At 32.7% G+C, this 14,625-nt stretch overlaps 1 protein-coding gene across 2 annotated transcripts; it reads left to right on the top strand.

Moving 5' to 3' along the window:
• The first annotated feature begins 10,963 nt into the window (after positions 1-10,963).
• Positions 10,964-14,411, top strand: LOC104217314 (probable sugar phosphate/phosphate translocator At1g12500). Of its 2 annotated transcripts, XR_011401769.1 has the most exons (2): positions 10,964-12,408; positions 14,228-14,411. XR_011401769.1 is itself a non-coding variant. In XM_070155457.1 (1 exon), exon 1 carries the CDS (start codon positions 11,276-11,278, stop codon positions 12,344-12,346), a length of 1,071 nt encoding a protein of 356 aa, XP_070011558.1. In that variant the 5' UTR covers positions 10,964-11,275; the 3' UTR covers positions 12,347-12,755. The 2 variants fall into 2 exon arrangements, 1 of the variants encoding a protein (XP_070011558.1); XM_070155457.1 differs by lacking the exon at positions 14,228-14,411 and having other exon boundaries at positions 10,964-12,755.
• The last annotated feature ends 214 nt before the right edge of the window (positions 14,412-14,625 follow it).

The following is a 14,625-nucleotide window of genomic DNA, read 5'->3' as shown; positions in this document are numbered from 1 at the left end:
CATTCGCCGACGGTGATAAATTTAAATCAAGAAAAATTCTTTCATATGGAACATGTCCAGCAAAAACTGATCCAGAATAACCACCCGATGACTGGGGGTTATCTCTACTACGCACAACCTCATTTTTTGGAACGTCTTCGATCTTCACGTATATCTCCAACATTGTGATTACAAGAAATTCCCGGCATTCATCGGGAGTCCTCAAGAAATCACTCAAAGTGTCATCATCGTCGATGTTAAACTCTGAGTAAAAAGCAACCCCTTGCGGCGTAACGGAATACGGATATCTTCCGGTTACTTTGAGTATCACTGAACGTTTTCTCACACTCATTTTTTTGCATAACAACGATATCAATGTTTCGTACTCAATTGAAAGTGGCAATTTAACATTACACTTAGCAGGTAAACTGTAGCCCACAGAGTTATTCTCCATCACAACCTCACCCCCCAATATAATGATACTCTTATTCTACGTTCTTCAGACATAATGAAAAAATACTGGAGAATTTAACAACAATAGAAAGCAAGAAGAGTTAAAAAATAAATTTTGAATGATGTTGGAGCGATTATAAGATGTTTATATAGAAAATGGCTAGCCGGGTTTTTTTTTTTTTTTGTATATAGCGCCACAAAAAGTGGCGTTATACACATTTAAATTATTGAACCCGGACATTATTGGTGGGGTCAGGATAAAAGACATATAGCGCCACTATTAATGGCGTTATGTAAGTTTCTCAGTATAACGCCACTAATAGTGGCGCTATACAGTAACGGTTCAGTTAACGTTACTGTATAGCGCCACTATTAGTGGCGTTATATATACTTTGGTAACTTTTTTTTTACACTTATTTTAGTCTATTTAGTAAAAATTAACAATAGTATGGTTCCGCACTCATCAAAATATTGGTATGTCATGGACCTCAAAATCTCATCTCCCAAGAATATTGCTAGCAAAAAAGACTGCTATAATGGTAGTATACTTTTCTTCCAAAAGATAAAATCTTTTACTACATTTTACTATCTCAATTATCTCATTCTTCTTTTTGTGTGCAGTGACAAATGGAGAAGAAGGGAAATGTTCTACTGAACTTGGGTTGAATCTTGAGCTTAGCCAACATGGTGACAATCATGAATATAGTAACTATTCAAAGTTTAATACTAGTGGATATGGATTTACATTCCTACAGAGACAAGAATTAGAGCAACAATTTTTCATCTACAAATACATTGAAGCTGGGATACCTGTTCCCTCTCATCTTATTATTCCTATATTCAAGTCTATTTCTTGCTCTTTAAAAGGTCTTCAAGATGGTATCTATCAACATTACTCCAATTCTGAGTTTCCATCTGAATTCTCATAGAATTTTTCCTTGTTCTTTTTTATCAATTCGATTCAAGTTAACTAAACCCAAAAATTATTTCTACTTTGGCTGAGCAAACATGTAAAGTAATGTGTTAATGCTGTTAAAAGGTTAGCTTGTTCGAATTGAACGTTAATATTTGCTCTTTGATAGTCAACAATATTAGTACTTTTTGCCAAGGTTCTAAAATGACCCTTTAATTAAAAGCAAAATTCCTCCTCCTCATTCTAAGCACAAAAGCGTGCACTATGTAAAATCTTGCTCTTGTGCATACAACTTAAGTGCTTGACCAAATGTTATGTCCAATGTTCTCGGGGAGCTACGTATTAAAACTGGATTTAAGTTATTTACAGTAGAAAAAAGTTGTGGGTACGTATTATAACTTCTTATATAGCAACTAATTTATCTCATTTTTCTATGAACGGCTACTTGTGGGTATAACAATACTTTTACACTATACAACAACAGTATAATTAAAAAGTAAACTCATCAAAAAGTTTGGAGTTTTTTGCAGTGATGGGGTATGGTCACTTGTGTTGGGAACTTAAAAGTAACATGGAAGCAGAACCAAGAAGGTGTAGGAGAACTGATGGCAAGAAATGGAGGTGCAGCTGAAATGTAGTTCACAACCAGAAGTATTGTGAGAAACACATGCATAGAGGACGCCAGAGTCCAAGAAAGCACGTGGAACTTTCTTCTTCCAATCTCCAATTGTCTACTTTCATGAAAAACTTAGTTATCTAATTAGATGTGAGTGAGCTCTGATACCAATTGATGGATTATTATATGCAGCGGAAGCAATCCCAGTATCAAAATCACATGTAATTTAGACAACTAGCATAAACGGGATTTCACGGGTTACCTCTTGAAGCGTGAACATATCTCTTCTACCACGTGAGCCTTCAGTTCCATAACTTCTCAATGGAATCTCCATCACCCGCACAATCGTGATCCTCGAACGTTCCACAGTCTTCTACTGTGTTACCCAAATAATACCCGAAAATAGCAATTTCGTGTGGGCGAAATTTCTAGGAAAACTTGGCTGAAAATTTCAGCCACCATCTACTCATCCCTCTAGGTGGAAAACCTTATGTATTTATAGCACAAGTTTTAAGGGTTAAGACCCTTTTCCAAAACCTGTTAGGTTTTCTTTTCCACCAGAAAAAGGATTCCTTTATTTCCTATTATTTAGGCACAGTAGGGACCACAGAATTTAATTAACAAGGCTTCCAATTATGGAATTAATTTGTAATTTTCGAAATTAATATCCACCATAATTAATTACGAATTATTCCACTAAAAATTCGTAATTACACTCCTTATTCAATTTCGAAATTCATCCATTAAATCTTATTTAACTCCCCATGTTAAGATTCAGATACGAATCAATTAAATTAAATTACTGACGATTTAATTTATTGATTATTTCCTTTAGACTTTCGCTTAACTTATTTCATGTGTCGGATACAAAATCCACCGGCCGGGTTTACACATGAAAACTTATAAGCTTTCATAAAGGTATATCATCAATCTCTAAACTGAGACATGGATTCCATCAACTAACTATTACTTCGCCAATGTATATTATTATTATCCAATTTACCAGGCATATTGACCCACGAAAGAATCTCGCCTTTTAATAAATCAAAACAATAATAATATACACAACTAATAATAATTATATCAAGATTAAGAGTATAAGTACATTTAATGGCTAGAGAGTTTATTTTATTAAGTCAGTATAAAATACTTATCTCTACCTGGTCCGTTCAATACATACAAAATGTACTAGCACAAGAAGTTGGAATTAAACCATTCCCATAATCAAGATTAATTATATTTAATCTTGTGCTACAATCATTCCTGATGGTTTGTCCAATTCCATCATTAGATTGTGAACTCAAACTTTATACTTATAAGAACCGATGATTTAATCTTCCGTGTATAAGCTAAACTCTATACACTAAATCATCTACTATATAAGCAAATGACACAGACTATTATATGATCTATTTAAAACTTTATTAAAACTGAATAAACAATTATTTCATAATAAATACTATATCTAAACCAAACTCATGGTTAATAGTATATATCCCAACAATCTCCCACTTAGACTTTTAACCATGATAATTATTAGAATATACTATATCCAAATGCATGGTTAATAGTATATGCCCCAACAATCTCCCACTTAGACTCATAACCATGCATCTACAACTTTCTCAGGCATTCTTTTACATGACTATTAAAAGTCTTCACCAAATAAGGTTTTGTTAAAGAATCTTGCCAAGTTATATCTGATGCAATATTTGTCCAGTAGTACTTTGTCGTAATTATCTAGTTTGGTATTAAACTCTTCAGAGATCCTGTTACCGAAACTATCCCAAGAATGAACACCGAACTATAATTTTCTTTAGCTTTCTCCCACTAAGACGAAGTACCACTAATATTACCTTCGTTACCTCACGACATTGAAATATTAGTGACTTCTTACTATAGTGTTCAATGTTCAAACATCACTCCCACTCGATAAAGGCATATTATGTCTATTAACGTTCTCCCACTACTTAAATGCAATGGAACGTCAATTCTGACGTGTGGGTTTTGATGTTCTTGAACATCTAGTTATTTCTTTGCCCAGTTCCTGTAAAAATAGTTTACTTCTAGGAACATGTTTTATTAAACAGTCCTTATCTAGAAAAATGCATTTGTTTTAACAATTGCCTTATTTTCTTTAGGACAATAAAATAAAGCTTCATTCGTTTTCTTGGATATTCGATAAACATGCACCTATCCATCCTTAGTTCCAACTTACATATCTGCTTTCCCTTTCAGCACATATGCGGGATAATCCTATATCTGAACATGCCACAGACCAAGCTTACATTCAGTCCACAGTTCTATAGATGTCCCAGGTACTAGCTTAGAAGGAACTAAATTCAGAATGTAATTTGAAGTTTCCAGGAAATATTCCAAAAATAAATAAGGCAAATCTGAATAACACGTCATTAGTCTATCCATATCCAAAAGAGACTTATTTCTTCTTTCTACTACACGACTCTATTATGGAGTTTACGGTGTAGTCAATTGGGATGTAATCCCTATTCTGATATGTAACTAAAAAACTCTTTAGAGAGATGCTCGCCACTACAATCAAATTGTAGTAACTTAATATATTTCTTTGGTGCTTCTCTATTTCAAATCTTAAAACCTTGAATTACTTAATTCATTAAGACTTACAGTGCATCAAATAAATATATTAATATTTTGAGTAATCATTTATGAACGTCATAAAATACTTAAAATCTATCTCTTACGAGTATGTTCATTTAACCATACAAATCAGAAAGGATTCATTCTAGCTTATCACTAGTTTTATTTCCTTTTAAAGGGAAACATCTTTTAGTCAAATTTCCTTCCAAACAGGATCCACAAGTTGGTAGTGCCTCTACTTTCAATGAACCTTAAGGTCCATACTTGACCAACTTGAAATCCTATCCAGATTAATATGACTTAGATAAAAGTGCACAGATAAGTTTTACTCAATTTTGAAGAACATATTCTCTTATGAGGTAGACTAATATTGTTCTGTTCAGGAGAGACATCAATATATAATAACAAGGTCATGCATTCATGTACCACAAGAGATAAAGTGTTTATTAAGCTCAATAACTCAAGAGTTATTCGAAAAATAAAACAAATATCCATCTCTTATTTTGCCCAGAAACCGGAATTAAATTCCTTCTAACAAAAGTACATATATTGCATCCTTAAAATTAATGCCTTATCACTAAAAGAAAATTTTAACAAGTAATACGACAAATTGCATAAAATCATTGTGGAGTTGAGATAAAAATATTAAATAGATCATAATAAGTCAAAACACTGAATAGTAAAATTCAGACTGCATTCAATATTTATATACATACATGCATCTGGAATAATAAATTTCGATGGGAAAAGAATTATTCATGCAAAGTATATTATATAATGCAAGAATTATACAATCCAAAAATAAATAGAACCAACTCAGATGGAGAGCATACTATTATTTTCAGTCAATTGTATATAACTTTTTAATACAAAAATTTTAAAACACACTACACATATATGTCATGCATCTTGAATAGCAATTTCGATGGGAAAGAACTACTCATGCAACATACATATGCAATGCCAGATTATTCACTCCAATAATTAAAACAGACCCAACTCAGATGGAGAGTATACTGTTAATTTAAGTCAAGTGAACATCATTTTTAATAGCTCTAGTTTCATTGATCCAACATGTATACTCAGATGGAGAGTAAGTACACGATATCAATTACTAGTATTTCACCTAGTGAGCTTACAATAAATTTATCCGATATGGAGGAAGACCTAAAGTCAACGCATAAATTTATTACTCACTTGAAATTAATAGTGGAAGACCATAGAAATATAATTCTATCACCATTTAATCATGATTGTATTTTAGTTACAAAATTGATTCAACCCTTAAACTCAGATAGAGAGATAATACAGGTTATCAATAACTAGTAACTATATCCAGTGAGTTCATAATAAATTTATCCGATATGGAGGAAGACCTAATGTCAACACGTAAATTTACTATCTCACTATAAATAAAAAAATGGAGATCATAGGGGTTAATTCCTATCACCACTTTATCACAACCACGAACATTTCTCTGAGGATTAAGTTTCATAATTTAAAAAAAATACTCAATACCCCATTTAAACAGTCTTAAAATACTAAAATTATTATTTTACACTGCATAGCAGTGATTATTGTTCACTGGACTGTTTCTGATAAATCTACCAAACTTCATATCAATCGGAGATCGTTAAAATCATAATCTCCAAAAATTGCAACCAAATTTGGAAAATTATCATTTTAAGCATTTTTTTAAGAATTTAAAATATGACCTACATTTTTATCATATACCAATTCATGTCAAATCAACATGTGTTATCATGTTCCAGATTGGACATAAATAAAATGATAGAAAGAATGACTTTTCGTATGTAAATCGCATTTTAATCCGTCAAACCTTCAAAAAACTCATATAAACGATCCCGAATCGTCAAAATACGATGTGATTCACTGCATAGTAGTGAGTTCTTCTTTAATGATCGTTTCCGATGATCCTATTGAATTTCAGGTCATTCGGAGATCGTGGAATTCATGATCGCCAAAACTAGACCAAATTCGAATAAATTATTTTTTTGGCATAGTTAGGATTAAATCCATGTGATTTGCATTCTTAATATATATCATATCAAGTTAAATCACATGCTTCAGATTTAACACAAATATATAGCCGATATAATAAAGAATAATTTTTCATATTTATAACAAATTCAATTTAATAAACTGCTTGAAAACCCATCTAAACGACCTCAAAATGCCAAAAAACAATATGATTCACTGCATTGCAGTGAGTATTTCTCACTAGATCGTTTTTGATGAACCCACTAAGTTTCAGGTCAATCGGAGTCCGTCAAATTCATGACCACCAGCTTGTAACCAAACTCAGAGAATAATCGTTTTAAGTAGTTTCATGAATTAAAATAAACATGATATTGATTTCCATTCTCCTTATAATTACACTATGAGCTCAAGGCATATATTATGTTCTTCCTATTTCTAGGATATATAATATCTCCTTTTGCAATAAATTATCCTTTTATTAAATACATAAGAACCTGAGATATTATATTTTCTCCCGTTCAGTGAAAACCCCAATATCTCTTCTCATGGGTGGAGTTAGTTTCACTAGTACCCAAAGATAAATACTCTTTTTCTAGTTATGAACCTCCACCATTAATGTAGATTTCTCAAGGATAATTTTCACATGGTATATTAAACATATTTCAATGACTCAAATAAATAGACCATTTTGTGGATCCTACTTATTAATCATAATGCTCAATCCATGAATAGATATAATTTCACATGTACAAATTTACTAAGAATTTTTCATGAGTTCAAATAAACAAACCACTTCAGTGGTAACTATTTATTACTCATAAAATTCTCAATTTACAAGTGAATATATATTTAGCTCATAAAATTATTTTATGGTAGACCATAGCTTAAAAGTCATACCAACATTATAAAACTCATACAACATACCGTCATATTTCACTTAATTAGAACCTCCAATCAGAGAACAAAATTCTTCATCGAAAATCCAAACTAGTAATCACGTAGGGCATGAAAATATAAACTTAAATTTGAGAAATTTTTTATGCACAAACATGCCAAACGCTCCAATCATTAGTCATCCAGGATATCAAATAGAGAATTTTACTTTCTTACAAAATAATTATATCATTACACAATATGAATTATACCTTGTAAGACCTAGTCAATAAAATCTTACACCTCTATTATTGAATTTAATACAACAACACGTTTATTTGCTAATAGTCAATGTGTAAACCTATTATATGACTAGTATTTAATCATGGGGACCATGGGGAGTCATCCCCAACACCATTGAATTAAAAAAGAATTAAAATTATTAAGAAATAATTTCCAGAAAATAGAAAAACGTCCAAAACACAATCCAAACGACCTCAAAACGCCGAAAAATACCATGATTTACTGCAAAAGCAGTGAGTTTTTCTCACCACGGCGTTTCCGATGGACCCACCAAATTTCAGCTCAATCGGAGTCCATCAAGTTCGCTGACCTCCGAAAATTCCGGCTATTCGGTCAAAAACAGGTTTTGCGTTTTTCTAGGGTTTACCCCAAAAAATTCAGATAATCTCAATCAAATATCAATAAGAAAACATATATCTCATGATTATAAGAATAATCCATAAATTATGCACAGTTAATTCACAAAACAGCAGTGCAGTTTTTCAGAAAACCACATATATATGTAATTCAAAAAATGCACATAAACACCATATTCTTGTTTCATGAAAAACTTAGTTATCTAATTAGATGTGAGTGAGCTCTGATACCAATTGATGGATTATTATATGCAGCGGAAGCAATCCCAGTATCAAAATCACATGTAATTTAGACAACTAGCATAAACGGGATTTCACGGGTTACCTCTTGAAGCGTGAACATATCTCTTCTACCACGTGAGCCTTCAGTTCCATAACTTCTCAATGGAATCTCCATCACCCGCACAATCGTGATCCTCGAACGTTCCACGGTCTTCTACTGTGTTACCCAAATAATACCCGAAAATAGCAATTTCGTGTGGGCGAAATTTCTAGGAAAACTTGGCTGAAAATTTCAGCCACCATCTACTCATCCCTCTAGGTGGAAAACCTTATGTATTTATAGCACAAGTTTTAAGGGTTAAGACCCTTTTCCAAAACCTGTTAGGTTTTCTTTTCCACCAGAAAAAGGATTCCTTTATTTCCTATTATTTAGGCACAGTAGGGACCACAGAATTTAATTAACAAGGCTTCCAATTATGGAATTAATTTGTAATTTTCGAAATTAATATCCACCATAATTAATTACGAATTATTCCACTAAAAATTCGTAATTACACTCCTTATTCAATTTCGAAATTCATCCATTAAATCTTATTTAACTCCCCATGTTAAGATTCAGATACGAATCAATTAAATTAAATTACTGACGATTTAATTTATTGATTATTTCCTTTAGACTTTCGCTTAACTTATTTCATGTGTCGGATACAAAATCCACCGGCCGGGTTTACACATGAAAACTTATAAGCTTTCATAAAGGTATATCATCAATCTCTAAACTGAGACATGGATTCCATCAACTAACTATTACTTCGCCAATGTATATTATTATTATCCAATTTACCAGGCATATTGACCCACGAAAGAATCTCGCCTTTTAATAAATCAAAACAATAATAATATACACAGCTAATAATAATTATATCAAGATTAAGAGTATAAGTACATTTAATGGCTAGAGAGTTTATTTTATTAAGTCAGTATAAAATACTTATCTCTACCTGGTCCGTTCAATACATACAAAATGTACTAGCACAAGAAGTTGGAATTAAACCATTCCCATAATCAAGATTAATTATATTTAATCTTGTGCTACAATCATTCCTGATGGTTTGTCCAATTCCATCATTAGATTGTGAACTCAAACTTTATACTTATAAGAACCGATGATTTAATCTTCCGTGTATAAGCTAAACTCTATACACTAAATCATCTACTATATAAGCAAAAGACACAGACTATTATATGATCTATTTAAAACTTTATTAAAACTGAATAAACAATTATTTCATAATAAATACTATATCTAAACCAAACTCATGGTTAATAGTATATATCCCAACAACAACCACTTTCTCCATTGCACTGTCAATAAACTAGTAGTAATGGTTAAAGAGAAGAGGTGTCTAATTCTTCAAGGGATTTGGGGTTCACTTTCGCCTCGAATCCAAATGATTTCTCTTGTTTCTTTTATGGTATATCTAGTTACGATTTAATTTAGGGATCAATTGATTTCGAAACATACGTAACAAGCTCGACAATGATGCTACATGTTCTTTTTATGACGATGGTGTTCAAATCGGCAGAAAAAAGAGAAACTCAGTGTAATAACAACAACAAACCAATGTCTTTTTTTTATCTGAAACAACATCTCTATCTTTTTAAGGTAGGGGTAAGGCTACATTCGCTCTATCCTCCCCAAATCCCATTTTATGAGATTAGACTGAGTTTGTTGTTGTTCTTCGTGGAAGTAGCACACGCACACCTCAACTATTTCACTTGATAGCTTTCTCTGCCAAGATTTAGATAATTGAGAAGAAATTTAGTCTTCAAAATTTGTACTTATCTCATTTTATCATTGAGTCACACCCTTGAGGACGACAATAATTCTACTTGTTATTGAAGGCACTAACAATAATTAGGCGTTCCTTTGTAGTTTAGCAAATTGAAGAGGCCAATTATAATGATCCTCTTGATTGTGTCTTCTGCACTGTCAAGCGACAATCTTGATTGTCAATTACTCTCTCCAACTCCTTTTGTATGACCGATCTTGACTTTTATAGAGTTTAAGAAAAAACAAAATTTGACTAAGTCATTTATCTTGAATGAAATAAATAGTTATTGAAGCATTGATTGGACATATATAAAAAGTATAAGAAGAATACGTCAAATTTCACTTAATATGATCAGGTATCTTTGTATATTATTGGTCTCTAAGAATAAAAAATGTCTTTGAGGTCATTTTATGTGCATTTATTGAAAACTTACCTCGTGGTTGTTTCTTTGATTTATATTTGTAGGCATTATCTTAGTAGGTATTACTTCCATTTGGCTCAAAAAAAAAAGAGTTTCTTTGTCAATACAATCTTGACCTAAAATTGACTAATTTAAGCACATATCTTATGAAATTTCAACAAAAACTCCAAATAAATTCACCCCTCACTAATCTATAGCAAGAAATATAGGGGAATGTAGATACACAATCCTATTGGTCCACATACAGCTCACACGCTTAAAACAGCACGTGCCACAGTGCGTAAAGCATAAAGCACCCAATATAGTACCGACACTTTGTTCACAGCTATAATAATCATAATTTATTTATTTTATTATTCTACTCATTCAATTCTCATCCAACGAACCACATTCCTCCCTCCATTCCAAATCTAAATCTTGACCCTTTGATTAGATCAAACCCCAAAATTTCCCACCAACCTTTAGACTTTACCACTACCCTATCTTCCTCTCCTCCTTCACTCCCTTAGATCTCAACCCATTAGGCCAATATGCTCCAAAACTAGCCACCCCCTTATATTTTCTTGAAATGTTATTGAGTATTTAGTACACAAAAATAGTAGTACCACATTCTTGAGTGTTAAAGATTGAATCTTTATAGTAAAGATTGAAACTTTATAGTGTGGAAAGTAGTACTAGACCATTGTAATGGTGGAAGCTCAGTCATGGACAACCCGAAGGGGAAGCAATCCAAGATTGGAATCACCCCAAGATCAAGTCTTGGATATGCCAGTAACCCCAACTGCTGAAATTAGACAGCAGCAATATTCCAATGGTGGTATATCTTCTTTGGTGTCACCAAATATACTTACTGCTCTTATTATTGCTTCTTGGTACTGTTCCAACATTGGTGTCTTGTTGCTCAACAAGTATTTACTGAGTTTTTATGGCTTTCGTTACCCAATATTCTTGACCATGTTGCATATGTTGTCATGTGCTACTTATAGTTTAGTTGCAATTAAGTGGCTGGAAATTGTGCCATTTCAACAAATACATAGCAGGAAACAGTTTTTCAAGATTCTTGGTTTGAGTGTTATCTTTTGTTTCTCTGTGGTTTGTGGTAATACTTCATTGAGGTATCTTCCTGTATCGTTTAATCAAGCAATTGGTGCTACTACTCCATTTTTTACTGCTATTTTTGCTTTTGTGATTACTTGTAAGAAAGAATCTGCTGAGGTTTATTTGGCTCTTGTTCCTGTGGTTCTTGGTATTGTTTTGGCTAGTAATAGTGAGCCATTGTTTCATTTATTTGGGTTCTTGATGTGTATTGGTTCAACTGCTGGGAGAGCTTTGAAATCTGTGGTTCAAGGGTTGCTTTTAACATCTGAAGCTGAGAAATTACACTCAATGAATCTGTTATTATACATGGCTCCAATGGCGGCAATGATTTTGCTTCCTTTTACGCTATACATAGAGGGAAATGTAGCAGCAGTTACATTGGAGAAAGCTAAGGGAGATGGATTTATGGTTTTCTTGTTGATTGGTAATGCTACAGTTGCTTATTTGGTAAACTTGACTAATTTCTTGGTTACAAAACACACAAGTGCATTGACACTACAAGTTTTGGGGAATGCCAAAGCTGCTGTGGCTGCAGTTGTGTCAGTTTTGATATTCAGAAATCCAGTGAACATTATGGGAATAACAGGATTTGCTGTGACAGTAATGGGTGTGGTGCTTTACAGTGAGGCAAAGAAGAGGTCTAAAGTAATAGCACACTGATGATGATTTGTGTGAAAGATTCAGTCTTGATGATGTAAAAGAAAGTTACAGTATTACCACGGGTGCGGCTCTTTTTTTACTCTGCTCTATGCTTCTTTACCTTTTCATTGTTTGGTCTAATTAGAATTCATTGATCAAGGTGGGGTGGTTGGGGGATTTTTTTTTTTGGGGGGGGGGGGTGTTGAAGGTTAAGTGGTTGGATTATATTTCAATGTATAGGAAAGAAGAGGGGGCAAGGTGGAAAAAGGTTCATGTGCTCTTGCTTTTTATTTTTTTCTCTTTTCTCTATATAATTGTTCATGATTAGGGGGTGGTTTAAGAGAATAAAGTTGTCTCTTCTACTTTTCCCCTTTCTGTAATTTTATACTCATTTGATGCTACTAGAACAAAGAAAGACTGATTCTTTAGATATTGTTCTCTATGTGTAATATTTTGGTGGGAGAATTGTCCCCCAATATATTTTGCCAAACACAGAGTCTATTTCCTACTCTGTATCATTTAACTTTAACTGATTTCTTAGCTAGCATTTTTGTTTTAATCCTGTTAAAAAAATTGAAAGGGGAGCTTGGCGTAACTGGTAAAGTTGTTGCCATGTGACCAAGATGTCACGGGTTCGAGTCATGAAAAATAACCTGCAGAAATGTAGGGTAAGGCTGCATACAATAGACCCTTGTGGTCCGGCCCTTCTCGACTCCGCGCATAGCAGGGCTTAGTGCACGGGCTGCTCTGTTTAAAAAAATTGGTCATGTGGGGGTTTTCTGAACATTGAAGAAATGATCTCCTACCCCCCACTAACAACTTGAATAGAAGCAATGATCCTGCAAAAATCTCTTGTATTTTAATTATAGATTTCCTGTGCTATTTTTTGTTGATCTCCTGTAGAAAAGGTCATACAACTAAACAGCATTTGTATTTGATTATATAACCAAATCTTCCCTGAAGACATGAGTAATTAACTGGTTGTAAAGCAGATATTTCAATTATCAAAATGCTAGTAGGTCATTTGTTTTTAAACTAGTTAGATCTGCCTGCCAAGAATAGATTGAGATGTTCCTTACAAAAAAGAATAGATTGATATGTTTTATCTTTTGGGGTCCCTATTTATATTGGAAAATGACAATATGGAAAATTGTGGTGCAAATAGTCATGAGTTGTATTGATTGGTAGTATTATTGGCAAGTCTTTTGATTGGATCTTACTTCACAAGGTACTGTCACTATAGGGAAAGGAAGAGAAACTTGAGATCTCATTTGCCAAGTTTCTTTCTTTGTCTCACCCTGATTTTTCATCTTGGCAAAATGACCTCAGCCATTTGCACCATATTTGTTGCTTCTCTACTTATATTATTAAGTGAGTTTGTCTGTTTGCATATGAGTTTTCAATGTTCTTAATTGGAAAACTACTTAGAATGCAAAGATCTTTGTCCATGAGGGTTGTGTAGACAAGCATGATAAGCTACTATTTCTGGTGTGAGTTCAGTTATTTCTGATAATTTCAGCTAGAAACATGCCTTTTTTTGTCCATTGATCAAAGTTTTATTATCAAACTTCAGGATTTGAACATGGAAAATAGCTTCAAAGTGTGAGTTATACTGTAAAGAAATTTTTGCATGAACGGTACAATTTAACTAGTTATAGCAAGTTATTATTCTATTTCTTAGATTACCACATCACATTTAATATAGAGAGTTACTTGTTATAGGTCAACTTAACCTGGTAATGTAAACATTTTGTACCTAACATAAAAGTCTTTTCGGAATATCTCCAGTGGCAGAGTATTGCTTGAAGGGAGCTGTTAACTAATTAGAATGGCAGAGTAGTAGTTTAATTATACAAAAGTAGATCAGATGTGTTATTTTTGCTTTTGTTTTACTCTTTGCAGGAACATATAGTTAGCTACAAAAAGCAAAATGGTAGGAGGATGTTGTGTTGGACGATATAAATGAAAATGCTTTAAATTTGGTACTCCACTTGTTTCTTTATCAGCGTATTCAGCATGTTACTTTCATTACGACTTAAAGCAGCTGTCTCTCACCCAAATAAATTCAAGAATAAAAATAATTATTTCCCTCCCACTAGTAGTATTATATTTAATATTTTTGATTTTATAATGATTGTAATTTTATCTTAAAATATTAAAGGTGTAAGGTTCAATTTTCTCTAATATTCTTTCTTTCTATCTTTTTCTTTTTCTTTTTCTTTTGCGTATGATAAGCTTCTTCAACAAAATTGAAAAATATTAGAACCTAAGAAAAAACATATGATTTTTTTTTCTTTTTA

The sequence above is a fragment of the Nicotiana sylvestris genome, chromosome 8 (genome assembly GCF_000393655.2).
Source record: "Nicotiana sylvestris chromosome 8, ASM39365v2, whole genome shotgun sequence".
Taxonomy (NCBI): Eukaryota; Viridiplantae; Streptophyta; class Magnoliopsida; order Solanales; family Solanaceae; genus Nicotiana; species Nicotiana sylvestris.
This window is presented reverse-complemented; position numbering and strand designations above follow the sequence as displayed.